Source organism: Diabrotica virgifera, chromosome 7, assembly GCF_917563875.1.
Source record: "Diabrotica virgifera virgifera chromosome 7, PGI_DIABVI_V3a".
NCBI lineage: Eukaryota > Metazoa > Arthropoda > Insecta > Coleoptera > Chrysomelidae > Diabrotica > Diabrotica virgifera.
In genome coordinates this window covers 203,384,241-203,412,011 of record NC_065449.1, presented here as the reverse complement: position 1 = coordinate 203,412,011, position 27,771 = coordinate 203,384,241, and the positions used below count along the sequence as shown (strand labels likewise).

At 35.2% G+C, this 27,771-nt stretch overlaps 1 protein-coding gene across 1 annotated transcript; it reads left to right on the top strand.

Annotated features, from left to right (window-relative positions):
• The first annotated feature begins 797 nt into the window (after positions 1 to 797).
• On the top strand, positions 798 to 27,771 carry LOC114337610 (procathepsin L-like). The gene is made up of 4 exons (XM_050657076.1): positions 798 to 914; positions 6,924 to 7,247; positions 16,041 to 16,320; positions 27,474 to 27,771. Exons 1-4 carry the CDS (start codon positions 798 to 800, stop codon positions 27,719 to 27,721), a joined length of 969 nt encoding a protein of 322 aa, XP_050513033.1. The 3' UTR covers positions 27,722 to 27,771.

Genomic DNA, 27,771 nt, shown 5'->3' with positions numbered 1-27,771 from the left:
CAGAGGAGGGGGAACCCTCGGTGGAAATAATAGAAGTGGAAGGAGTGGAAAATTAAACAGAAGAGCAAACGGAGACACACTGGCAAAAATTGGAGATAGCATTCTTCAAGCATTACTGTTTGACTAAGAGGATTATGAAGCAATACAACAGTCCAAAAAAAAAAAGAAAAGGGGATAGCCTTGAGCAAAACGAGAGATTCAAAAAGGAGAACAGGGAAGAGACCGCCGAATACCTCGAGGAGACAGAAAATGAAAGAATCCTGAGAAAGCTAAAAGAAGTATTGAAAATATTGAACACAAAGGACCCATACAGGGGGAACACAAAATAAAAGCTAGAAAGCTAATTGAGGAAATATATATACAGAACAAAACTAGCCTGAACCAAAGTCAAAAGACACAAGCGGAGGAGGAGAACATTCGATGCGAACAATAAAAAATAAAAATAGAGTGAGAAAGGCAAAGAAAGGAGACTGAAAAGGTAATTGAAACATTTAACAAAGGGGGGAACATAATGGACTTCAACCAAATATATGAAGAAAAGAAGTGGGTGAAATAGTTTATGTAAAAACAAAATGGGAACAAGGGGGCTTGCAAGAAACAATAGCTTAGAAAAAAATGCCTGATAGTAATAAAAATAAAATAAAAGAGGGTGGAATAGAAAGCGTAATACGTACTATCAGAGAAGAAGTGCATGAAATCATAGAAGGCTGCCAAGAGGGAAACGTGGAGCACATAGAAAAAGGGACAGAAGCTCCATGGCAACTTTAAGGACATAATGGTATACTTATGTCGCAAAAATGAAGGATCAAGGTATATACGAAATCGCTGAGAAGGCCCTAAATCAAATTAAAGATAGGAAGGAGCTGCCCGAAATAATACGGGTACTAATATACAACGAAATAAACAAATATAAGGTATGAAAAGCCCTGAAATTCGTGGGTAGGGGGGGGGGGAAATAACGTGGGAGATAACTATACGAGGCAAAGAAATGGATAAAGGGGTTAAAAACGAGCAAGAGGAAGCCCTCCCAATTAAAACGTGGAGCAAGTCATATACAGACGTCTTAAAAGAGATGAATGCCAAAATAAATATAGGAGTAAAGGTAGAGAAAATAGGAGTAAAGGTAGATAGACTTAAAAAAACCGAAGGGGGGACATCCTCGTGAAGCTTAAAGGAAGGGGAGCTGCAGAAAGGCTAAAAAGACGAGGATGGCAGTAAGGCGCAAAGAGAATTATTTCACGATAACTGATCTGGACCCAGGGGTCACGGAGAGTTGCCTGCATGAAGCCATACAGGCATACACTGGAATACCACGAGGTAGACATAAAAATGCTACGAACAAACCGGCACGGAGAAAAAGTGGCAACCATAGCGGTGCGCCTTACGAAAGCGGAGGGATTGAGACGATATAATACCACAGAAATAGGTTGGATGTCCTGTCCCATTATGGAAAAGTACACCCCGATGATTTGCTACAAATGTCTCCATTATGGGCATAGCACCTTTGAATGTAAAGGGGAAAGCAGGGTAGCGTGTTGCTGCAACTGCATGAAGACAGGGCATACGGCAGTGCAGTGTAGCAACACTGCATTCTGTCTCACCTGTAATGAAGAGGGTCATTGGATGGACCGTATGCAATGCCCAGCCTATCGGGCGTAGGTGTACAGCAGGGGAAGGGAATCCCAAAATGGTGCGCAAGAAAAAAAAATAAAAGTGAAAAGGTGAGAGCTGATTTCCTGGAGAACAGGAATGGACCCCTATACAGCCCACCTGCGAAACAGGATTCTACCTCTCACAGAGTTTCACGGAAAATACCTTATGCACACCATTACTTCAATTTAATATATTTTATATATACACTCGATTTATTCAACTTAATTATTCAATTTTAGATATTTTATTTATTTATCTATATATACTTTTTATTAAAAATTTCTATTTATATACATTTTATTCATTTACTGTTACTATCTACACCTATTTAGTTATTCATCTTTGTTTTTAGACATTTTAACCTAAAAATAAGATGCGAATCCGCTGCAGAGGAGACCTCAGGGAACTGGACCTAAATGGACCTCAAGGATCAACCTGGTATAACGATACTGCAAGTGAACGTGGGCAGAGCGCGCAGATTGTCAACGCAAAAGCATGCAAGCTAGAAACAGATCTGCTCATCGTCCCCGAACCAAATAAGAAAATTACATCGGCCGCTCGCTTGGCGGGTGAGCGCCAGATAGCGAGCAACACGTGGCGGTGTTTATTAGGAATAGGGATGTGGGAGTGCGTGCCATTGTCAGGGGGGAAATCATGTCCTCATCAGACTTAGGGACTTTAGCCTCCTGGCACGTTACGTGTCTCCCAATATTCCTGTACCTTGATACAAAGATATAGTAGATGAGATAATGAGTACCGCCGCGAACGAATAAGAAGATATGATCGCCGGGGACATCAATGCGAAATCTATGTTGTGGGGTTCCCCCATAAACGACAAAAAAGGAGAACTTTGGAATGAGTGGATAGCCCAGACTGGCCTCCAAGTGCTAAATAATAATAAACCTACGTTCGCAAGGGGGGCCAGTCAAACGCATATTGACGTTACTTTTGCAAGCGAAGGGCTATAAAGAAGAGTCCACGATTGAGATGTCCTCGATGATCAGTTATTTACCTACCACCGATACATCAAATAAGAAATCAAGGTTAAAGGGGGAATAAGGCAGCCGATAGGACATACTGAAACCTATTTTAACAAAAAGACGTACCTATCGGAGGTCAGAAAGATAAATAAGGAAGAGATTTCTGACTTTGGCCAACTGAGAGGAGTACTCGAGAGCGCAGCAAAGTTAACCACCGTGAAAAGGAAAAACAACCAAAAATCCCCCCACTGGTGGACGGATGAGATTGAAGATCTACGTGAGAAATGCCGCAGAGCTCGAAAGAATTACACAAGAAGCCAGGGCAACATACAGCACAATGAAATATACAAAGAACAGAAGAAAAAACTAAACAAAACAATAAATCAAAGTAAGAAAGGAAAGTGGCAGGCCCTGATTAAAGCTTTAGATGAGGATATATGAGGCGACGCATATAAAATTACCACGAAATCCTTAAAAATAATGGCCCCATATAAACTTGACGAGGACCAGCGGATGGAATCAGCTGAATTTCTCTTCCCCACGAAGACAGTTCAAAATTTTATCAAGATTTTTCCAACAATGGTAGAGGACTTCACGGAAAATGAAATTAAAACCGCTGGTCAGGAGATGATGACGGGGAAAGCTCCCGGCCCCGACGGGCTGCCACCAGAGGCAATCAAGATAATAGCAACAGAGAAACCAGGTTTGATCAGAAAAATATGTAATTACCTACTACAGAAGCAAGAGGTTCCCAGGGATTTAAGGAAGCGAACTTAGTTCTGCTCCTGAAGTCTGGGAAGCCCCCCGATTCAGCTGCCTCTTATCTGCCAATATGCGTCCTGGACTACCTTGGAAAATTCTACGAAACACTTATTAAGAAGAGACTGGAAGACATGTTGGAAGATGAGAGAGCCTTATCTAATCAACAGTACGGATTCCGGAAAGGTAGATCGTCGATGCCGCAACCTGAACGCGGGACGCGGCAAAGGCAAGCAAGAAAAGGTGGGTGGTACTTGTTGTGTTGGACATAAAAAATGATTTTAACTTAGCAAACTGGGGCCTCATTGTAGACAGAATAGTCGAATGCGGGGCTCCGGAATATGTGTCCAACATAATATAGGACTACCTATCTGAAAGAACCGTATGCATATCAAAGAAAAAGAAGATGGAAATGACCGCGGGAGTGCCCCAGGGTTCAGTCCTGGGACCATCACTATCGAATATATTATATAACGGGGTACTAGAAGCAAACAAAAAGAGAGGAGTAAATGCGATTGCATACGCAGACGATCTGGCCTAACTAGTCGAAGGCGATTGGGGCATAATTGAAAAAGTAAAAAAAGCACTAAAGAGAACCGCGGAATAGATAGAAGAAAATAATTTAAAACTTGCAGTAGAGAAAACGGAAGCGAAAATGTTGAGGGGACCGAGATACAGAAATAACATATTATTCGAGTACAATGGCTCCGAAATAAGACCCCAAAAGACCGTGAAATACTTAGGAATTACGTTAGACGACAGACTGAAATTCGGACAACACGTTCAGGAAGCATGTCGAAAGACTAAAAAAAGGACCTCTGTACTAAACAAGTTAATGCCAAACATAGGGGGCCCAGGATCACAAAAAATAACAGTGATGTTACAATCCATCCTATCAATAGTACTATACGGGGCCCCGGTATGGTACGCGGTCCTCCGGATGAAGAAATATAAAGACATGCTTCTCAGGGCACAAAGAAAGACCTCTGATCAGGGTGTGCAGCGCGTACAGAACCGTATCAACCATTGCCCTACAGGTGGTGGCTGGTTCTGTGCCGGTGCACATCCTGGCCGGAGAGAGAGTCCGAATATACCAAAAGGGCAACGGGACAATAGGTTCAGGACCATTAGAAAGAAAGAGAAGTATAGAGTTGTGGCAGAGGGAGTGGGCAGCCGAAGTCGAGAAGGCGGTCTGGACGAGATCCCTGATCCCGGATGTAGTGAGGTGGTGCGAGTGTCGGCACCGGTGAGTCGGCTACTACTTCACACAATTCTTGACGGGGCATGTATCGTTCAGAAAATATACCCACCGTATAGGGAAGGCAGCTGACGATCTATGTCCTGAGTGTGGGGTAGTTGATGACGCGCGGCATGTCGTGTTCGTGTGCCATGCGTACCATGTGGGGTGAGCTGCAGCTGGGCCTGGGATCCCCTCTAGGCGAGGCACACGAGCTAATGGACAAAGCCATTAATAGCAAGAGAGACTTCGACCTGGTCATTGCTTTTGTCACCAAGACAATGAAACACAAGAAAGAGAAGGAAAGGCGTCTGCAGACGGGATGACCACTATATTTGTTGCTTTAAAATGTATTTGTGTCGTGGAGGGCAGCCAACGAGGGGAGGACCCTTTACTTCCAAACCACACTGACTGCCTATTTGATTTTTACATGGTTTTACTTATTTATTTATTTATTTTATCGTAGTCTATTTATTTATTTATTTAATTTTATCTATACAAGTCATCGGTTTTTGAACAATTTTATCTTTCTATTTCCTGTTTATGTTCACTACCTATTCTTTTTTCTTTTCCTTTTTTGCTTCTTTCCTATTCTTTCTTTTCATCTTTTCTCTTCCTTCTCTCTTCTCTAATTCCATCTCTGCTTCTTTATCTCCTTTTACTCTGGTTCTTCCCTTGTATGTTATAGCATGTTTTGTATCGTTTTGGGACAGTTAGTGGGGAAGGACCTTCAACATCCGACCTACACAGACTGCCCCATCTAAATGTCAGAATGAATGGGTGGATGAGTTAGTGTGTATAGATGAAAGTAAGGAATGTTTGGAGTTGAATGAAAGAAAATATGAATGGGTGGATGAGAATGCGTGCATAGATGAAAGTAAGAATGAGTGGAGTTGCTCGTAACTGCTAACTGACATTCTCTGGATAGTTCTATCCTGAGTTGGGGGCACCCCGGTCGACCTACCCGCGCACGGGTTGAGCTAGCCGGTCGCTTCACCCACCTGTCAGGTGCGGGGCGTGGGCGAGGGGTGGTGGCAGATCGAATCCATGGAATGCAAGCTAGAATTGCCGGAGGGGAGCTATGAGTAAGGTCGATGGGTCAGATATGCTCGCTAAGAAAGTTTCCAAACCCGTCGGCTGGAGAAAGAGGGGTTGGGTTTAGACGGTAGGCGGCTCGTGATACAGATAGGATGGGCCGAATCCGACACACCTGGGACACCTTCCCAGACGGTCTTCAGAAGATTTCCACCTCCCAAAAAAAAAAAAGATATACAGACCATACAAAATACGAAATACTCCTTGTGGACAGCAGAGAATGGCTGCAAATTTTGGTTGGTGGCACTACGCTGTACTGCGAGACGTATCGAATAGCTCTGAACACAAAGAAAAACAAAAATCATGATTATCAGTAAGAAAAAGATTGAGGACGAAACAATCTACGGTAAAGGAAAAGCTATAGAGAAAGTACTCAGATACAATTAATTGGGATGTGAACTAAATAAACAATGAAACCGCAGCCTCGAAATAAATCGACGCATTGAGATGGCCAGAAGCGCTTTCAAGAAGATGAAAACAGTATTATGCAATGGAAAACTGGGAATATAAATTAGAGCTAGAACATTATTGAGATGGTATGTAATTTCTGTCCTTTTATATGAAGTTGAAGCTTTGGAAATTACGGACGTAATTGAAAAAAGGCTTGCCAGCTTTGAAATGCGTGTGTTATCGAAGAATGTGAAAAATATCATGGATGCCACACGTAACAAACACGGAAATATTAAAAAATATGAAGAAAGAAAAAGAATTACTCAACACTATCAAGGAAAGAAAAATGAGCTAGTTTGGTCACATAATAAGAAATGAAAAATATGAGTTGATGGGTATACAATATAGTTATACAAGGGAAAGTCGAAGGAAAAAGAGAAACGGGGAGATGACGTACGCCCTGGTTGAAACATTTAATGTAGTGCAGTGGAAAAATAACAATATAACTCTTCAGAATCGCTACAAACAAAGTAAAACGGGCCATAATGATCGCCAATATCCTTAAAGTATGAGGCACATGAAGAAGAAGAATGTTGCTATTAAACCAAAATCTTCATTACGCACTCATCAAGTGCCACGTACCGTTTTTTTAAAAGACTTATTTCATTAACGTGGAGTTCGAAAGAGCGATTCCAATTACACGTTTTACACGTAATACGTTTTTAATACTAAACGTAAAATATAACGCTTATTGCAATAAATCAATAATTTTATAATCTACAACAATAAATGTTATATTTTTGTTTAAGGCAACACACAACAAATCTTACAACGTTATTGAGGAAAAACTTCGTTTTGCTGTTTTCCAAGAGAACCTCCGCAAAATCGAAGCACACAATGCTAAATACGAAAAGGGAGAAGAAACCTACTACATGGCTGTTAACAAATTCGCCGATTGGTCCAGCGCAGAATTCCAAGCCATGTTGGACCGCCAGATGGCTAACAAACCCAAACAATCCTTCATTGCAAAACACGTAGCCGATCCCAATGTCCCAGCTGTTGATTGGAGAGAAAGTGCTGTTTTGGGAGTCAAAGATCAAGGACAGTGTGGATCATGCTGGGCTTTCAGTACCGTAAGTATTAATATTAAAATAAAATTTAAGTTTTCATAATGGTATGACTTAAAATAAAAGTAACATCATCATCAGATTAATGCCCTGTGGTCAAAATAGCAAGATATAAGTCACCAATCGGTAGAAGTATCAGTCGACCGCGCAAAATATGTAGTGACAACCTTCCATAGAGGTATCAATCTACCAATGAACAAGCAGATTTGCTTACAAAGAGGAAGAAGGAGAAGAATCCCACACAATGACCACCAGTTTGTATTTAGATCTAAATGATGTAAAGAGCAAAAGACATTAATTTGGATTAGGAATATAGGACAGTAAATTTAGATGTCTCTATATCGCATAGTGTGTAAGTGAGATCTTCATTGTATAGGTGTCATCTATACAATCTTTATCTATAGTGTGTAGGTGTCCTTTTACTGGAAACTGTCCAGTTAGGAAACCTGTAGTAGCTTTGAGCCGATTCCTGTTCATTTGCGCTGTTCTTCAGCTTTTTTCGCGCGTGCCTAAGATAAAAAACTCTTCCCATGCCTTTGTGTGGGAATTTTTTCCCAGTATCCTTTGTATTGTCTTCGTATCTATCCTCTTAATCGGTCTCTTATTGTTATTTTGAGCACTCCCAGTGTCGGTTTTGGACCGAAGTATCTTGTTGCTGATCCTCGTCTAGCAAGTTCTTCAGCTTTCTCATTGACAGCTATCCCTTGATGTCCAGGCGCCTATATTAATTTAATCTAGTTATGTTCCGCCAGAAGTTCTTCGCGGCATTCCCATACAAGCCTGTAGGTTATCGTTGGGTTCTTTAGAGCTCTCAAGGCCTCTTGGCTGTCTGAAGAGATAATGATTCTCCTATTAGTAATATTTGTCCTGTAAGTCCTCAATTTGTTTATACTTGCACAGTACATGATTGCGTATACCTCTGCATGAAATACAGAGGTATATTCTCCTAAGAGGCTACTGGGTTGGAACCGTCTGCTAAAATTTGTCAAACATCTTGACTTAAAAGTGTGGCATCTTTAGTTGGGAACAGATCTATATAATATATGTTAAGAAATAAACAAAAGGGTTTAAAAGAAGCTAGAACAAAATAATCCCCGTTCAAATATTCCGGACAAAATCCCCACAAATTATCCAAGGACAAAATTCCCCGGACAAAAAATCCCCGGACAAATAATTCCCGGACAAAATATCCCCACAAAAAATCCCGGAAAAAATATCCCCAAGAAATATTTGCTGCTGAATAATTCTCTAAAAATTTTCCCGTGAATGCAATCGACGCAAATGTTTTTCAGCCTCAGTGCATGAGAGTTATAGATAGCAATTGCCATGAAACCGCTTTTCGGTACGAAAGTAATGAATAGCAATTAAGATTAAGCATCAATTGTAATTTCGACGACCAAATTTCGAATTCCAATTTCATGTCGAAAACTGTAAATTTTTCATGACAAAAGAGTGTGAGTTTTTTCAAAAATCGTGGAAGATATGGGGAATGAGCTAAGGCTGTGGGAATAATGTTGCAATTATTTGCTTAAATCTTTTGCTTACTTGAACAACTATGTTTAAAACATTGCGTATTCGTGATGATAACTGCTGGTCTTGAAAACGATAATCTTGATTGTAAAAAAACCTGTTCCATTTCCGCTGCCTTTGAAAACGATAATCTTGATTGCAATGCAAAAAACCTGTTCCTTTTTTAAATTCGACAACAAAAATATTTAGTCATCATCATCATCAATGTCGTTATAACTCTTTGATAGTCTTTGCCGCGTTTGCTATTACTTTCCATGTTTGTCGGTCCTGTCCCACTATTTCCCATTGTCTCACTCTCATTTTCTCCAGTTCTTCTCTGACGGTATCTTTCCACCTTTTTCTAGGACGTCCTACAGACCTTCCTTCCCGAGCAGCTATGAAAGATTTTTGAAAAAACTCACATTTTTTTGTCATGTAAAATTTAAAGTTTTCGGCATGGAATTGGAATTCTAAATTTGTTAAAATTTTGTGAACACTTTCAGAGAACCATTCGGCAGCAAATATTTCTTGGGAATTTTTTGTCCGGGATTTTTTGTGGGGATGTTTTGTTCAAAAATTTGTGGGGATTATTTGTCTGGGATTTTTTGTGGGGATTTTTGTCCGGGAATGTTTGTCCGAGGATTTATTGTCCGGGAATTTTTTGTCCAGGGATAATTTGTGGGCATTTTTTGTCCAGGATTATTTGTCAGGGGATTATTTGTCCGGACACCGTTTAAAAAGCATATATTATGCAACGAGCATTTAATGATGGTTATTATGAAGCGAGTATAAAAGATACGAATGGAGCCGCCCTGCGGCGGATTTCGTACAGAATACGAGCTTTATAATGATAATTAGATGCAAGTTGTATACATTATTTTTTCTATGATCATTCACAACAAAATATATATTCAAATTTATAAATTTTGTAACGCAAACATATTAAGTAGTTATATGATTAAACCAATTATTTTGTTGATAAATTTATATTTTCAATATTACAGTTATTAAAATGAATTTGAGGGTACATTTTTAATATCCCTATTTTGTTAAGGCATTTTCTTAAAAATATTTAATTAATTAATAATAGAAACAGACTGTTTGACTTGTACACACTTCTATATAAATCAAAACAGGAACTGGTGTATGTTTTCTAAGACTGATAGTCCGTAAATAAATTTATTAAAATCAGCTAAGTACTTTCAGCATTTTTAATGCCATCACCAGAGCTATCCTATAAAAAGACTAAGTTGAAAAATCTTATTCATAAAAAATTATAAACTGAAACTTACGTCTTATAGTTGTAACTACCTCAGTTTTCTCTTCATTTGAGGTAGTTACAACTATAAGACGAAAGTTTTACTTTATAATTTTTTATGAATAAAATTCTTCAACTTAGTCTTTTTATAGGATAGCTCTGATGATGGCATTAAAAATGCTGAAAGTACTTAGCTAATTTTAATAAATTTATTTACACACTATCAGTATTTGAAAACATACACCAGTTCCCGTTTTGATTTAATTAATTGCCCACTCTATCACGTGGAACGACTTCAAAGTGATTTACCAAGTGATCTGAAAAGTGCTCTAAACTATAGTTGATAGCGATAAAGTGACTAAATTTCTGAAACTAACTAAATTGTACAATCTAATATAAAATAGAGTTAAGTCCTCAATTGCAATTAGTTGCTATAAGCGAACATCTGATTTTATTACAACTCTCCCCCGCCAATACCTTTTCATGGTTGACGCGGTGTACTTATAAAAAAAAAAGATTTAATTTTTAAATTAGTCAGTTTGTTTATGGTAGGGGAGGAAAATATGCTAAATTTGCAATTACTCGAGCGTTATGGGGTCCTATTGGGTTGTGATTGTTAGGTCCTAAGACTAGAAAAAGTTAAGTAAAATTTTCCATTTGAGTAGGGACTTTCCATTTTTTAAATTAATTTATTTTCCATTTCCAACAATCGTTTTATCTGATTATAGCGCCATCTGTCCATAATTCGAAAAAATGTCTCGAAAAAAAGTTGCTTATTTTTACGTAAAGAATCCAAATCTGCAAGAAAAATTTTGGGGGTCAAATTTAAGATTTTAAAGTAACCCCCACTCCACCTCCGTGGGGGGTTGTGTTTGGTACCATTCGATATATTTTTCAAAAACATTTTGAAAATGATTTTTCCAGTTTTTCGATCTGATGTTCATTTTGTGAAATATCGCGGTGTTTGTATTTAAAATTTTTAATTTACCCCCACCTATCTCCGTAGGGGTGGTGTTTGGTATCATTCGATATATTTTTGAAAAATATTGAACACGTGTTTATTAGTTTTTCGATCTCAGGTTTATTTCTTGAAATATTCGCTTTTTTCTTGTGAAACTTTGCGACTCGCCCATTTCCTTACGCCCTGCTCAAACCGTCAGATTTTTAAATATACACTGTTCTGCATGTACTTAACTTACCTTATCTTAATCTGACAATTTCAAGTATTTTTAAGGATAGATTTTCTTTTCGGGCCCCCCTTAACGAACTTTCCTGTGTTAAGAGCTAATATTGCAGGTACCAGGTTTCTCCCCATATGATAATCTGACGCGCTTGAGTAACTGCAAAAATCCCCGCTTGGGTTCCCCTACCATTACATATTGAGTACTGTCAAGGCGTATGTATTTGATGTCATATCGTGATTCAATTGGTTAAAAATTTGTATCGTAATGAAAATCTGTATCATAATACGGCGTTATCGAAATGCCTCCCACTTTTTCAGGTAAATATTTTCATACATGAAATGCCTCCCAGGTACAATCGAAATGCCTTCGTTTCGTTAATCATTTAGGCTGATATTTTGTCTATTTATTCTCTGTATAATGACAAAATGTTGCCAAATCATAATTTAAATAGGTAGTATCTATTGATTTTGAATTTTCTAATTCTTAATGCAGTGTACAAAAAATTTGTTTCACATAAATATTTCGCAGTACGACATACATATTTCTTTTTAGAAAAGAAAGTTGTTACCCGACAACCTAATATCCAACTTTTCTGGGTAATTCCAATTCCGATTCTAATCTCTTCCATATTTATAATTCCATTTTATAATTCCATAAATAGGTACTTTTACCTTAATCTTTTTGTTTGTTTATATTCTCTGGGTATTTTCTGAGTAATTCCAATTCCGATTCTAATCTCTTCTTAACGATTCCATGAATAGGTACTTTTACCTTAATCTTTTTGTTTGTTTATATTCTGTTTTTTAAATTGTGCTAATGGGCTAAATGTTGTATAAATACTTGAAAGTTGCTGCATCAGTTAGTTTGTCTATTTCAAGCTTGTCAGTTCGTCGATTTCAAGATCAAATTGTGTTTAAGTCATAACATCCGAAATAATGGAATCAACAATAAGTGTCAGTCAAAAGGGTAAACCTTTACTATCAATAATTGATGGTTTTATATTCGGTTTTCAAAAAATGTTGGCCAAAGATACAGTAAAACGGTGGACATGTACTAAAAAAACCTGCAAAGCATTTGTGAAAACACAGGGATGTGAAAATACGATAATTGAATCAATATTAGATCATAACCACGAGAAGTTGTCTGCTGAAGTTTACAATAGAAAAGCCGTAAGCAATTCAATAAAAAGAGCAGCCGTGGAAGATCTCAGCGAAAAACCCATGAAGCTCATCTGTAAAGAACTTAAGAAGACAAATATAGAGACATTTACTATCAATGATATCAATCCCTAATAACACAAAACATTCCAGGAATGTTCCTAGAAGGTCCACACAGGACATTGAAAACATTCCTGGAATGTACCCAAAAGCACACGAACGTCCCTGGAAAGTCCCAGGAAAGTGCTGTGTCAGCATTTTAAACATTCCTTGAATGTCTTGTTGGAGCATTCCATGAATGTCTACGAATGTTCTTTGAACATTCACAGTATATTGTTTAGACTGAATGTCTTGTTGAAACATTCCATGAATGTTCTTAGGACATTCAAAGTATATTTTTAGACATTCTCTGAAATATATCGTCAGTGATGTGACAATACCTCCTATAAGTTTTTTCATGAGTTTTGCAGGAGACGAAAAACATTTTTTACGGTCACCTCCTGTTTTCATACGTAAGTTTTGACTTGTTTTGTAGTAAATATATAGTTGAATTTACTACAAAACAAATCAAAAAATATATGAAAACACGAGGTGGCCCAAACAAGTTTTTCATCTCCTACAAAATTCATGAAAAAGCAGATAGGAGGTATTGTCACATCACCGACGATATACCAGAAGTACAGTAGGAAAAATAAAAGAATACCCATGAACGAACATATAAAACACGCTGTATTTTCCTGTCACCGTGTCACACAAAAAACTGGTCAGCACAAGTACATGTAATAATTATTGTTACTTGCACTGGACAATTTTCTTTGTGACACGGTGACAGGAAAATACAGCGTGTTTTATATGTTCATTCATGGGTATTCTTTCATTTTTCTGTATATGTAGCCATACCAAATAATACACCCTTGATAAATATAAACATTTTATTGCACAAAATCTTGTTATATATTTTTTTCCATAATCATCACTACGATGACGATTCATTGTATTGAATTGTTCATTAGAATTACAATCTGGTCATAACTCTGACCAATGAGCAATTTTAATTGAACCTAAATTACTACTGTTCCTTAAAATGAAGAGCTTACCCATAGCGTCTCTTATCTAATCTAACAGGCACACAAACACTATGCTCTGCTTTTCTAACCGCACTATTCTAACATACACATGCACACAAGCATTATGCTCTGCTTTTCACTATCACTCCAACTAGTTCAAAAGGCTTTGTCCTCTTCAATCTTCTAGTTTGCCCAGTAGAATCCAGGAGCTGGATTTCCTCAATATTCGTGTAGGTACTTACGAAGTTGTTGCTTGTGACTTCCAACTTTACTCCAACTTTAAAAACAAATCCAGCTGTAAAATATTTATGTGCCTGAAGGCTTTTGTATGCTTTCATCTATAATATCTATAATAGTAATTTGGTGGAATGCACTTTATGGTAAAATCCAATTCTGACTGAATTGTATATGGATCTAAATCCCCAATTATTTTCAGCTTCAATAAATATCTAAAACAATAAAAGAAATAATGTTATTGCTTGCAAAATTCATCAATATTGATAAATATCAGAGAAAAATGAACATTGATAAAAATTTTTTGTCCTACCTTTCTCCAAACATCTGGTGTCTCCAATAATAATTTCCTTAAATAATCACTTTGCAGTGTGGTAAAGTTTTAAAGTTCACAAAATACAGCAAACGAAATCCAAATGAATCCAAAATATGACGATAAACAGTGAAATGATGAAATGAAATGATATTACAAACATAACCTCTGTAACCTGTATGCCATGCCCATGCCAACCAGAACTAGAAGTCACGTGGTTTGGATTGCCTAAATACATATACACGCGCAGCAAATTTAAAAATGAATGCAAATTGAATAGTAAATGGCCTCTCTTAAAATATAGGACATTGGTAGTATGTTCATAGAATGTCTTGTGGTAACATTCCACGAATAACTTAATCAGATATTAACCGAATGCTCCTTGAATGTCCAGTACATTCAAACATTAATAGAACTTTGATAGTACATTCCTGGAATGTTTTGTGTTGTTAGGGATAGGGTGAGACAAAATTTATATTATCCTAGAACCATAAATTCATTAATTAAACTTCCCAAAACTTTATCCGAATTTCATAAAACTCTCGATTCATCTTCTATTATTACAAATAGAAATGAAAATTTTATAATTAAAAATGACAAAGATTTAATATAATATAATTAATATAATATAATATTGTTAAATTAACATGTTTTTCAAATCTTCGTTTTCTTTCGACTGTTTCCAATTGGTATGTTGACGGAACTTTTGAATACTGTCCTCGTTTTTTCACTCAATTGTTTAGTATACATGGCTTGAAAAATAGACATTATATTCCTCTTGTCTTTTGTTTACTTCAAGATAAAAAGTCATCTTCATATTATCTCGCTTTTAAATATATCATAGAATAATGTTTTAAAATTAACTGTCCTGTATCCCCTAAAGTAATAACTTGAGACTTTGAAATTTCCATTCATAATAATGGTATTTGTATGGCATTTCCTGAAGCAGATCTTCATGGATGTCGTTTTTATTTGGGTCAGGCATGGTATAGAAAGGTTCAAGCACTGGGATTAGCTCCAGAATACCAGAAAAAAGGTGTTGACTTAACCGAAATTACGCATTTTCTTATTTATATTTTTGGTCTTTCATTCTTACATCCTAAAGATGTTAGCGATTTTTTTGCTATAGATTTGGCAGAAATTAAACCAGTCGATGAAAGAGTCACCCAGTTTTGTGATTATCTTGTTGATAATTACATATCTGAAAATTCGACATTTCCTCCACATCTTTGGGCTGAGCACTCTTCATCCTTACAAAGAACCACATACCTATGCGAAAGTTTTCATTCTAAGTATAATTCTTCTTTCTACTGCCCTCATGCTAACATTAATAATTTTATTGATGTAATTTTACAATTTCAAATAAATACCTACATTAAAATGAATTCTGTTTCGACACCAAAAAAAATTGTTGCGGGTACAGCAAAAATAAATTTTCTAAATGAAAAAATTTTAGAATTAAGAGACTGTAAAAGAAATAGATTAGAATTTGTCAAAGTAGTATCCTATAAATTTAGGAAAAATAATGTTGTAATTTTATATTTCTATACACATTTTGTAATATTTTCCAAGTAAGTTTTTTTGTGATGTTATTTTTAATAAATCTTAAAAATATTTAATATATTTTTGTATTTTTTGTTAAATTATTAATAATAAAAAATAATGGTTATTATAAAATATATATTTTAATGGTTATAAAACTAATTATATATGTATAAGTTAGTTAAAATTTATAAATACCGCCTAGTGTCAATAATGTTTAATACATAAAGGTTGAAAATAAAATAAATTAAATAACAAAATACCAATTTTGCCAAAAATTTACAAAGGGACGAAGATGCGGCAACGTCTCACCTTCACATGAAGATTAGAAGCATGTAATTTATTTAAAGCTTGGGAGGCAATTCGTATGTGACCATTTTAGCGACAGGTAAGAAATCCTATTTCGGGAGGCATTTCATATGCGGCCTCATAATAAAGCTCATTATGATACAGGTAGTGAAATCATAATTGATATATTAAAGTATGGGAATAGAAAAAATTATTTACGTGAGTAACATTTTTAATTTGTTTTTAGACCGGAGCTATCGAAGGTCAACTCGCTATTCATAAAAACGAACGTGTTCCTCTCAGTGAACAAGAATTGGTAGACTGTGATAAGGTAAACCTTGGTTGTGACGGAGGTTTGATGACAGATGCCTTCTTTTATGTTGAACATCATGGTCTTTCATCAGAAGAACAATATCCCTATACAGGCGTAGATGGTCATTGCAACCATGTAAAAGACAAACAAGTCTCTTCGATCAGTGGATACGTCGAACTTGATGAAACTGAAAGTGCTCTAGCTGATGCTCTCGGTAAGTTAATAGCTATTTTACCTGAATAGTGAGCCTGAAGTTGACCCAGTTCTTTTCTGTTAAAAATAATATCTTTTTTTTTTTAAATTGTCCTCTTCTTAATGGAGATTGGTTACTAAATTGCAAACTTTTCTCCGTCTTCAGCTGTTCTTAATAGCTGTTCAAAATTTAGCCCAGTCCATTGTCCGAGTGTTTTACTTCTAAGTCCTCTTTTCCCTCTATTTTTTCTTCACTATTAGTTGAGCATATTGTTACTTATTATTTCACAGTACGTGGCTTAACTTTCGCTGTGTTGAAAGCTGTGTTGAAAGATATACAAAAGTATACTAAAATATAAAATTTGTACTAACTCGATATGTTATTGACTTACTAATTGTGGTATTTTCTTTCTATTGACTTCCTCTTTCAGTATGGGTAACCACATCCTACTGCATTCTACCGAGGAATTTGGGACACAATTGGTTTCATTTAGCATAATTAGAGCCGTTTCTTTGATTTTTCTCTTTTTACTATCTGTTTCTTTCAGGACTATACTTGAATCTCTCCACTGAACTCTATGTTCATTATCCCATGCGTGTTGACATATTTGAGATCTATCAAATTCTCTATTTTTAATATAAGACTGATGTTCACTTATTCTAACGTTTAATGGTCTTGATGTTTCACCTAAATAAAATTGTTCACACTCACAAAGTATTTTATAAATGCAATTCTTTGTTCTTTCTTGTTCATTGTTAGGTTTAGTTTTAGATAGAATAGATCTCAATGTGTTTGTTGTTTTGAATGTTTTTGAAATGTTGAATTTATTTCTTGAGATTTATCATTGAGATCTATTCTATCCAAAACTAAACCTAACAAGGAACAAGAAGGAACAAAGAATTGCATTTATAAAAGACCTTGTGAATGTGAACAATTTTATTTAGGTGAAACATCAAGACCATTAAACGTTAGAATAAGTGAACATCAGTCTTATATTAAAAATAGAGAATTTGATAGATCTCAAATATGTCAACACGCATGGGATAATGAACATAGAGTTCATTGGAGAGATTCAAGTATAGTCCTGAAAGAAACAGATAGTAAAAAGAGAAAAATCAAAGAAGCGGCTCTAATTATGCTAAATGAAACCAATTGTGTCGCAAATTCCTCGGTAGAATGCAGTAGGATGTGGTTACCCATACTGAAAGAGGAAGTCAATAGAAAGAAAATACCACGGTTAGTAAGTCAATAACACATCGAGTTAGTAAAAATTTTATATTTTAGTATACTTATTGTATATCTATGTATTATTAATATTATTTATAATTCAAACATATTAAAGTCAGAATTTGGTATTAGTTTTTTGAAGGTAAATTAAATGTAAGAATTGTAAGAACGATGTCGGGATAGTATCACGAGGTTTTTTCCTGGTTTCCCTCGTGATTTACTATGGAATCTCTAACGCGAGAATTTGACTGTCATCGTTGCATTTGGTTGTCTTTTTAAAGACAGATCACATGCTATGATTTTTGCGACGGATATTCTTGAGTTGGGATTGATTTCATGTAATCGAATGAACTATCTTTTAGTAAAGTCGTCCCAGGAACGCAAATCATAAATATTGGCGATATCATTTTAAAGCCTTCTACTTTAAAATATATAATATACGTCTAAATTGCCAATATAAATGAGTCAGATTAAATAAATTATTAGAAGAATTTTTTTACTTAGCAACAACATTTTTGTTTATTTTAATAGTATTTTGTATTTTGACAACGAAACCCGATTTGGGCTTCGAAACGTTAATAAATTCATTTTTTAGTAAAATTGTGGCTTATTTCCCATAGAAAATACTTAATTATAAAAATGCCACCAGGAAATAGCTTCAGAACAACGTTATGATTTACGTATTGACAGTATAGGCAGTTTTGATGTAATGTCAAGAAAAATATAAAAATGGAATGTCAGTCAAGTGAAAGTAAAAGTTTTTGTAGGTATTGTCCTGTAATTGAGAATGAATAAATGATAATTGTTGATATATAACACGTTTGTAGAAAAAATATTGTATGATGTAGGTGTTTTAGTACATTTTTAAGGCACTCATGTGAATTGCAGAATGAGCGAAGCGAATCTTTCACATACGTGCCTTAAAATTATTGTGCTTTTAACATTTATTTCATAAATAACTATTATTATAATTTTTGTGTATTTGGACTTGTCTACCTCGGGAATAAGATAATAAGTAATATTTAAAGTTTTTTATAACTCACTTCGTATGTTTGTCAATATGTCTGAGAAATATTGTAGCCCGTATAAACAAAAGGGTCTAGCTCAGTGGTAGAGCATTGGGCTGGAGATCAAGATATCCCCGGTTCAAATCCTGGTGTTTTCTAATATTTTTTTTTTAATTTTTGGTATTGCTTTAGTAAAAATTTTTGGAAAGTAGTAAGTAAAAATTAATTTAATCTTTAAATAAAATACAAATAAACTGTCCGAAAGTAAATTTATTTCATTGAAATCATATTTCGAAGTATAACTTCTTACTTGCGTACAAAGTACACACACATTCTTTTTTATAACTTACAAACATGTTGAATAATATAGTTTTTTTCATTAGGTGCATAGTTTTTAAGATATTCGCAAATAACCGTTCGAAAAGGTATTATGTTTCAATGAAAATGGCCAATGTTGACCACGAATAACTCAAAAAGTAACGAGTTTTCAAAAAAAGAATGTGTGACTTTGTACGCACGTAAGAAGTTATACTTCTATTATAATATAATTTCAACGAAATAAATATACCTACTTAACAGTTACAATACAAAAAATTAACAATAATTACCAAAAATTAACCATTAACAATGCCAAATATTAAAAAAAAAAAAAGAAAAAAGTATGAATCGTCCGGGATTTGAACCCACAATCTCGCGATTTCTCGATCTCTGGTCCAATGCTCTACCAACAAGGCCATCAAGGCGCATGCTACTTACGTTTCAGATATACATAATTATACATAACGGTGACAAGTGAAATATAAAAAAATATGTTTTATTATTTTACGCCCAAGGAAGACAAATCCGAAGACACAATATTATAATAAAAACCTTTTAAACCACCTTTTTCAAATTGCGCAAGTTGTATTATTAATATTAATGTTAATAAATGAAATATAAATATTTTGACGTTTCACAATTTGACAATTCACTTTTAACTGCAGTGCCTTAAAAATTTTAAAGAGTGCATTAAAAATTGCATTTTCAACACGTTTGTAGAAAAATATATTTAAAAACACTAATATATTCTTTCCACACCTTTTTTGAAATGATACATACATAAATTAAAACATTTAGTAACTAACTCCATACTGCCTGTGTGCGCATGCGCGCAGATTAATAAAATTTCACCCTCAATGAAATCGCGCCTAAAGAAGTATAACTTCAAAAAAAATTATAGAACAATTTTTGCTTAGAATTAGGTTATCTAGTGAATAATTTTAACCAAAAAATTTTCCACCCCTGAGAAGGGTTAGGAACCACCCCCAAGATAAAAGCACACATTGGCATAGGGTAGACATTGAATTAGGAGATAAGTAGAGGCTAGGCCCAAAATTTCAATAAAATCCATGCAGTAGGATATAATTTGGAGGTAATATCCTATTCTTGCTCCTATTGACTGGCGTAGTATTATAGTCGGTTCGAGAGAGAAAGTATTCGAAATAATAAAAAAACAAATAATATAAAATTTGTTATTTTATTATTTCGAATACTTTCTCTCTCATACACCGATTCTAATACAACTCATAGACGCCATCCCCCACCGACACGTTTAGAATCTGTGCAATGTAGTAGCTTTGATTTTTTCGAAAGATTTTCTGGATTGTTCCATTCCCGATCTTTTTTAGGATGCTGTCGATCCAACAGCACAGGTACTTAAATTTATTGACCTGTTCTAAAATGTGTCCGTTTATTCAGTGCCGCGCTAGCACGTGTTAGCGCCTGTGTGCAAAACATTTAATGGCGCCCAAAAATTCATGTTTTGCGCCACCCAGCATTTACTGGAACCAGACTGCAAACCCAGAGTTGAAGGTGAACATACCGAATACGTGAACATCATGCATGGAGTGAAGTAAGGCTGCATTTTGTACACTCTAATTTTCAACCTCTACTCTGAAAGAATATTTATCGAAGCTTTGAACGAAACTGAAAAATGAATTCTACCAAACGGGTACCTGCTAAATAACATCAGGTATGCAGATGACACCATAATATTTGCGGACAATCTGGAAGACCTACAAGTCCTTTAGTCCTTATGAAAAAAATCACAGACTACAGTCGATAAATATGGAATCAATATAAGTGAAGACAAAGCTTATGATCATTAGCAACAAAAAGATAACAGAAGGGCAACTCTAAATCAACCAAACCCACGTAGAAAGTGCAACACAACGCAATTTTTATGGTGTTGAATCGTGGAACTTGGACGAAGATATGTGCAGAAAATTGGAAGCTTTGAGATGTGGCTATACCGTAGAATTCTTAAAATCCCGAGGACTGACCGGATCACAAATGAGATGGTCCTTAAAAAAATGAAGAAGAACCGAGAGGTACTGGACACCTTCAAAGTTTGAAATTAGGATACTTTGTACATCAGTGGCGGCTCGTGATTTTTACAATAGGGGAGGCTATACCTAACTGTAAAATATCTAGACAAATTTGCACTAGCAAAAAAATGCGCCAAAAAATGTAATTTAAGGCCCCATTTTTTGACCATTCTTTATTTACATTTCATAATATTATCCTAATTCATAATTTCATGATATCATATCATTTTAAAAATAGTTAGTCTAATTGTAAAAGTTTAATACCAAAGTTTGTGTCGTTTATTTGTTAACAATTCCATCTATCTGTAAATAGATACCTCGCATATCAGAATAAATACAGATTTGAAGTTTTGCAGTCCATACATAATGAAGCTTCAAATTTTTTAAGATACTCAACTGAATTTTTTAATTCTAAACGCGGCCTACTGCGAATTCAAAAACACCATAAATTACCGATATTTTGCTTTGAGTTAGAGATATATCGGAAAAAGTTATTTGGTAAGTTGTTCCAAATATTATTATAACCCCACATACCAAATTTCATAACAAAATTCGCACTTTTAGATTTTTCATTATTTTTAGTCAGGACCCTAAAATTCGTTGTCGTGAGACGCACGCAACCACGCAACGGAGCCGAGAAGCTATTCTGCCTCCCTTGGTATATCTCCGGGCAGCGTGTGATGGCACCGTAGATGCCACTGTTAGGAGACCGGGTCTCCTTAAAGTCCTGCTGCGCTGCACGGAGCATTAGCAACGGAGACTGCTGGGCTTCTCGGCTCCGTGCTCCGTTCATGCATCTCGGGATAACCCAGGGTCCTGCCTACAATAATATATAATAGAACTGAGACGCGATCATGCATTCTAATGCCAATGCTCCGTACGTATGGATAATTAGTGATAATATGGAATTTATACGTTGTATAATAGTGAGAGTGCTTGTTATTTTCGCGATTCATGATAAACAAAACAGTGTATAGTGTGTAAAAAATTTATAGGGAGGCTGAGCCTCCCTTGCCTCCTCTGACAAGCCGCCACTGTTATACACATTAGGCGAAATGAATCCAGATATGCCCCACTACAAGCCATCGTGCAAGGAAAATATTTGGAAAGCGAGGTCAAGCAAGAAAAAACATCCTGGATAAAATACTCCAGAACCTGGTTCAACACAACATCTGTGCAGCTTTTCCGCTCTGCATATCGCGGATATAGTTAAGATAAAGATTTCCATGATACTCGCCAACATTCCTCACGGATAGGCACATCAAAAGAAGAAACAGTTAATTCCTTTAAAAATATATATTTTAAAATTTTACGGCATTATTTAATTCTTTTAACGAAGGCTGAAGCTGTATAATTCATATAATTCTTTAAACAAATCGTCTCCCTCTATAATATATAGATGATCATTGAATCTGAGTTTTTTTACAAATTTCTACACAAAAGTTTTAATTGTGAGTTTTCTGTACTGTCGTTGAAATTACCTTTATAAAAATTTGAAAGAATTAACATGATTTTCAATGTAAAATCTTTCGTTTACTGACATTAATGCTTGCTCAAAAACGCAATGAAAAAAATTAACTTTGTATGACATTTTAGGATCCAAAATCGATTCGTCTTTATGTTCGTAATGGAACTGTTAGGTTTTTTCCGAATCCGTAACTGGGCTCCACATCCAGTTTCTTTGCAGTTTCATTTGCTGTAGTAATTACATCACTAAATTTGATATCTGTCCGAAACTCTAGCAACAGTTGTTTTATATCTTGTAAATCATTTAAGGCCAGCTCTGCATATTCATTGTTTTTGATTGCAAAATCGAAGTTAACTTTCATCGAAACTTTATACCATAGGCATGTAGACTGCACAACTGAGCCTATGAATGTAAATGCTGATATTTTATCTCCTAAATATCTAGCTTGATAATTTCAATAACGATCTTTATCCCAATGCGTTATATCATAATCACATAAAGCATAATAAATTTCTGACACATTTTTGTATAATGGCTTTAAAGTTTAAAGCATCAATTCTGCTGGACCAGCCAGCGTGTATTAGATAAATGCTTTAAAGCCAGACTTGCAATGTGTTGTTTTATGATAACCCAACGTTTGGTAGAAGCTGAATAAAAAATGGGTGTGTTATTTTGATCCGCCTAAAATTTTTGTGAAAATTCTAGTGGCGCCACTTTGCTGGCGCCTGTGTGCGCCGCACACATTGCACACGTGGCCCTGCGTTTATTGTGTAAGGTGAGGTACATTTTGGTTTTTTTGCATTGACATCACTTTGATTTTCTTAATGTTTATTTTAACACCAAATTGCTTATAGACTGAATTGGTCCTTTCGAAGAGTCGCTGTAGACCCTAGTAACAGAATGGGAATCCGCAATCAACACCGTATAGTATAATATGCGGGGTCTGGACAAATAATCCTCGGACAAATAATCCCGTACAAAAAATCCCCACAAATTATCCCTGGACAAAAATCCCCGGACAAAAAATCCCCGGACAAATAATTCCCGGACAAAAAATCCCCACAAAAAATCCCGAACAAATAATCCCCACAAATTTTTTTGGACAAAATATACCCACAAAAAATCCCGGACATAAAATCCCCAAGAAATATTTGCTGCCGAATTGTTATCTAAAAGTTTTCCCGAAATTTTAACAAAAATTCCAATTCCATGCTGAAAACTTCAAATTTTACATGACAAAAGAGTGTTAGTTTTTTCAAAGATCGTGAAAGATATGGGGAATGAGCTAAGTCCCCGTTTTCATGTCAGGCGCTTAACGCGCGTTTTGATAACGCGCGATACAATTACATACATTTTACTGAAGACCGTTCACATGTTAACGCGCGTTTCATGTCATTAAGACGCGCGTTGGCATGTGAACGGTCTTCAGTAAAATGTATGTACTTGTAATCGCGCGTTATCAAAATGCAAGTTAAGCGCCTGCCATGAAAACGGGGCCTTAGCTCATTTCCCATATTTTCCAAGATTTTTGAAAAAACACTTTTTTTTCATGTACAGGGTGTTTCATTAATAATTGTCCATATAGTAACTGGAGAAACCTTAGCACAAAATACGAAGATTTAACCTAAAACACTTAAATAAAATGTTGTTCCTTACTGAGTTACAGGGTGTTATATCTAAAAATTTAAAAACTATTTCTGCTCAGAATTTTAAAACTATTCGACGTATCCTTTTCATACTTGGCTGAAAGTGCGACTACTAGACACCCTACTAAATTGGTATAAACAAACGTTTCTAGCTACTACCAGAGGCGTACGACAGGGGATGATGAATGGTTGGCCCTTCTCAAATTCTACGCCACTGGAGGAATTACTATTTTAGTGCCATTTTTAGATTCTACAATACTTTCTACGTAAATAATATACTCTTCATTGGTAACGATAAAGTCATTAGTTTTCGAGATATTTGAAGTTAAATATGAAACGGCACAGTTATTTTGATTAATAATAATTTATGATACGATTCATAATTAAAATTTAAAAATTATTTGTACCCAGTACTTTAAAGCTATTTGGCGTATCCTTATATACTTGGCAGACAGTGCAGGTACTTTACACCCTACTAAATTAAAATAAATAAACCTTTCTAGCTACTACCAGAGGCGTACGACAGGGGATAGTGACTGGTTGACCCTTCCCAAATGCTACGCCACTGACGAAATTGCTATTTTAGTGTAATTTTTTGATTTTTCAATACTTTTTATTTAAATAATATACTCTTCACTCGTAACGATAAAATGATTAGTTTTCGAGATATTTTAAATTAAATATGAAGCGACACAATACACTGATCAAAATAACCGTGTCGTTTCATTTTTACCTTCAAATATTTCGAAAACTAATAACTTTATCGTTACGAATGAAGAGTATATTATTTTCATAGAAAGTATTGGAGAATCCAAAAATTGAACTAAAACAGCAATTTCGTCAGTGGCGTAGAATTTGGAAAAGGTCAACCATTCACTTTCCCCCGTCGTACGCCTCTGGTAATAGCCATAAACGTTTGTTTAACATAATTTAGTAGGTTGTATAGTACCTATACTTCCTGCCAAGTATGAAAAGGATACGTCGAATAATTTTAAAATGCTGAGCAAAAATAGTTTTTAAATTTTTAGATAAAACACCCTGTAACCCAGTAAGGAACCACATTTTATTTAAGTGTTTTAGGTTAAATCTTCGTATTTTGTGCTAAGATTTCTCCAGTTACTATATGGACAATTATTAATGAAACACCCTGTATAAACAAATAAAGTTAACATAAATATAACACAAATAAAGTTTTCAGCAAGGAATTGGAATTCGAAATTTGTTAAAATTTCAGGAAAACTTTTAGATAACTATTCGACAGAAAATATTTCTTAGGGATTTTTTGTGGGGATATTTTGTGCAAAAAATTGTGGGGATTATTTGTCCGGGATTTTTTGTAGGGATTATTTGTCCGGGGCTTTTTTGTCCGGGGATTTCTTGTCCACGGATAATTTGTGGGGATTTTTGTCCGGGATTATTTGCTTAGGAATTATTTGTCCTAGTTTGTAATATGCGTATCACTTGCTGTTGATATTTACGCCATTCATCTTGACTCCATCCTTGGAATCCTCCAGTGACTCTTTAAATAGAAACTCGGAGTAAAGATTACATAGCAGGGGCTAGAGAGTACATCCTCTTTTAACTTCCCACTTCTGCGGACATGGAAACTTCGATTATAACTCTGACGTTTTGGTTCCGCTACAAGTTTTTTAGTAGTTTGATGTCTTTTCGATCTAAACCGATTTCTTGCATTCTTTTCTGCTTTAAGCTTATTTACTTGTTTTTATTTCTGGTTCATATAATCTGAACAAATAGTCTAAGAGCTAGTGAACCCTCCGACTAACGGTCGTCCTGTAAGGCTAGAAATTTGTCTAGTGATAATAAGTGCATAAGACCTTGCCAGGCGAGGGGAAAGATTAGGGGTTTTTCCTAAAATTATTCTTTTTGCATCGAACAAATTTTTTTTAGATTTTTTGAATCATTCCAAACAGAAAAGGCCCTTAGTGATTTTTCTCTTAAGTTAATAGTTTTTGTTATATAAGCGATTGAAAATTTTGAAAATTGCGAAATCTGCCATTTTTAACCCTAAATCGGACATTTATCTAAAAATTTCAATATTGGCAAGGTACGCAGATATTCCTTAAACATTGATTGATGAAATCCCGAAGAGTTTTTTGCAATAAACTATCGAAAACCCCTTTGTTTTTTTAATTGCTAATCAAGCGGGCGCTACACTGTAGTATAAGTGAGGACGTTTGAGCTTGCATAAATTCATTATCTCGAGAATGGGCAAATTAAAGAGAAATCCTCAGACAGGTCGATTTTTATTTTTGAATTAGGACTTTTTGGTATATATATAATAATAGTGACGTCATCCATCTGGGCGTGATGACGTAATCGATGCTTTTTTAAATAAGAGTAGGGGTTGTGTGATAGCTCATTTGAAAGGTTATTTAATTCTCTATTCAGTAATATAAACATTAACATAATTATTTATACAGGGTGTACAAAAAAATTTTTTCTTCTATTTGTCAAATTTAATCAAAGTTAATTTAATATAAATTTTTTTTTGTACACCCTGTATAAATAATTATGTTAATGTTTATATTAGTGAATAGATAATTAAATAACCTTTGAAATGAGCTATCACACAACCCCTACTCTCATTTAAAAAAATCATCGATTACGTCATCACGCTCAGATGGATGACGTCACTAGTATTATATATATGCCAAAAAGTCCTAATTTAAAAATAAAAATCGACCTGTCTGAGAATTGCTCTTGAAATTTGCTCATTCTCGAGATCATGAATTTATGCCAACTCAAACGTCCTCACTTATACTACAGTGTCGCGTCCGCTTGATTAGCAATTAAAAAACAAAGGGGTTTCCGATATTGTATTGCAAAAAACTCTTTGGGATTTCATCAATCAACGTTTAAAGAATATCTACCTACCTTGGCAACTTTGAAATTTTTAGATAAATATCCGATTTAGGGTTAAAAATGGTCGATTTCGCAATTTTCAAAATTTTCAACCGCTTATATAACAAAAACTATTAACTTAAGAGAAAAATCACCAAAGACCTTTTCTGTTTGGAATGATTCAAAAAACTTAAAAAAAAATTGTTCGATGCAAAAAAAATAAATTTAGGAAAAACCCCTAATCTTTTTCCCTCGCCTGGCAAGGTCTTATACTCTTCAGAATCGCCTGTCATTGTACACATTTCTTTTAAATGACTTACACTCAAACACATACTTAAATTTAAACCTTACAGGAGAAAGTTTATTTTACCCCCTAAATTTGCACTTTTCGATTCACCTGGTAGATAAACGTGCACCGCTGAGGCATGTCAGGTCATGGTTTTTAGCCTTGGTGTGCTATGAATTATCACTAGAAAAATTTCTAGCCTTACAGGACGACCGTTAGTCGAAAGGTTCACTAGCTCTTAGACTAAAACTAATCGTGCCCCTCGCAAATATATTATTTTTAAACAAATTACTAATATCTACTTATTTTTAGCTACTGTTGGTCCAGTGTCAATAGCTGTCGACGCTGATACATGGCAATTCTATTCAGGTGGAGTTTTCAACAATAAAAATTGTGGAAACGCTCTTAACCATGGTGTTCTTGCTGTGGGATACACTAAAGATGCCTTCGTCGTTAAAAACTCATGGGGAACAAGCTGGGGTGAACAAGGTTACATCAGAGTTGCCCGTGGTAGCAACCTATGTGGTATTAACCTCATGAACTCTTACCCCAAGTTGTAAATAACAGTTAATAAAAAGTTATATATATTAATAAATGATATAAATTACAA

Coding starts and splice junctions, on each gene's coding strand:
- LOC114337610 (XM_050657076.1), top strand. CDS start 798: ATGAAGGATCAAGGTATATACGAAATCGCTGAGAAGGCCCTAAATCAA. Junction 915..6,923: donor ACGAAATAAACAAATATAAG/GTATGAAAAGCC, acceptor TTTTTGTTTAAG/GCAACACACAACAAATCTTA. Junction 16,321..27,473: donor TGCTCTAGCTGATGCTCTCG/GTAAGTTAATAG, acceptor ACTTATTTTTAG/CTACTGTTGGTCCAGTGTCA.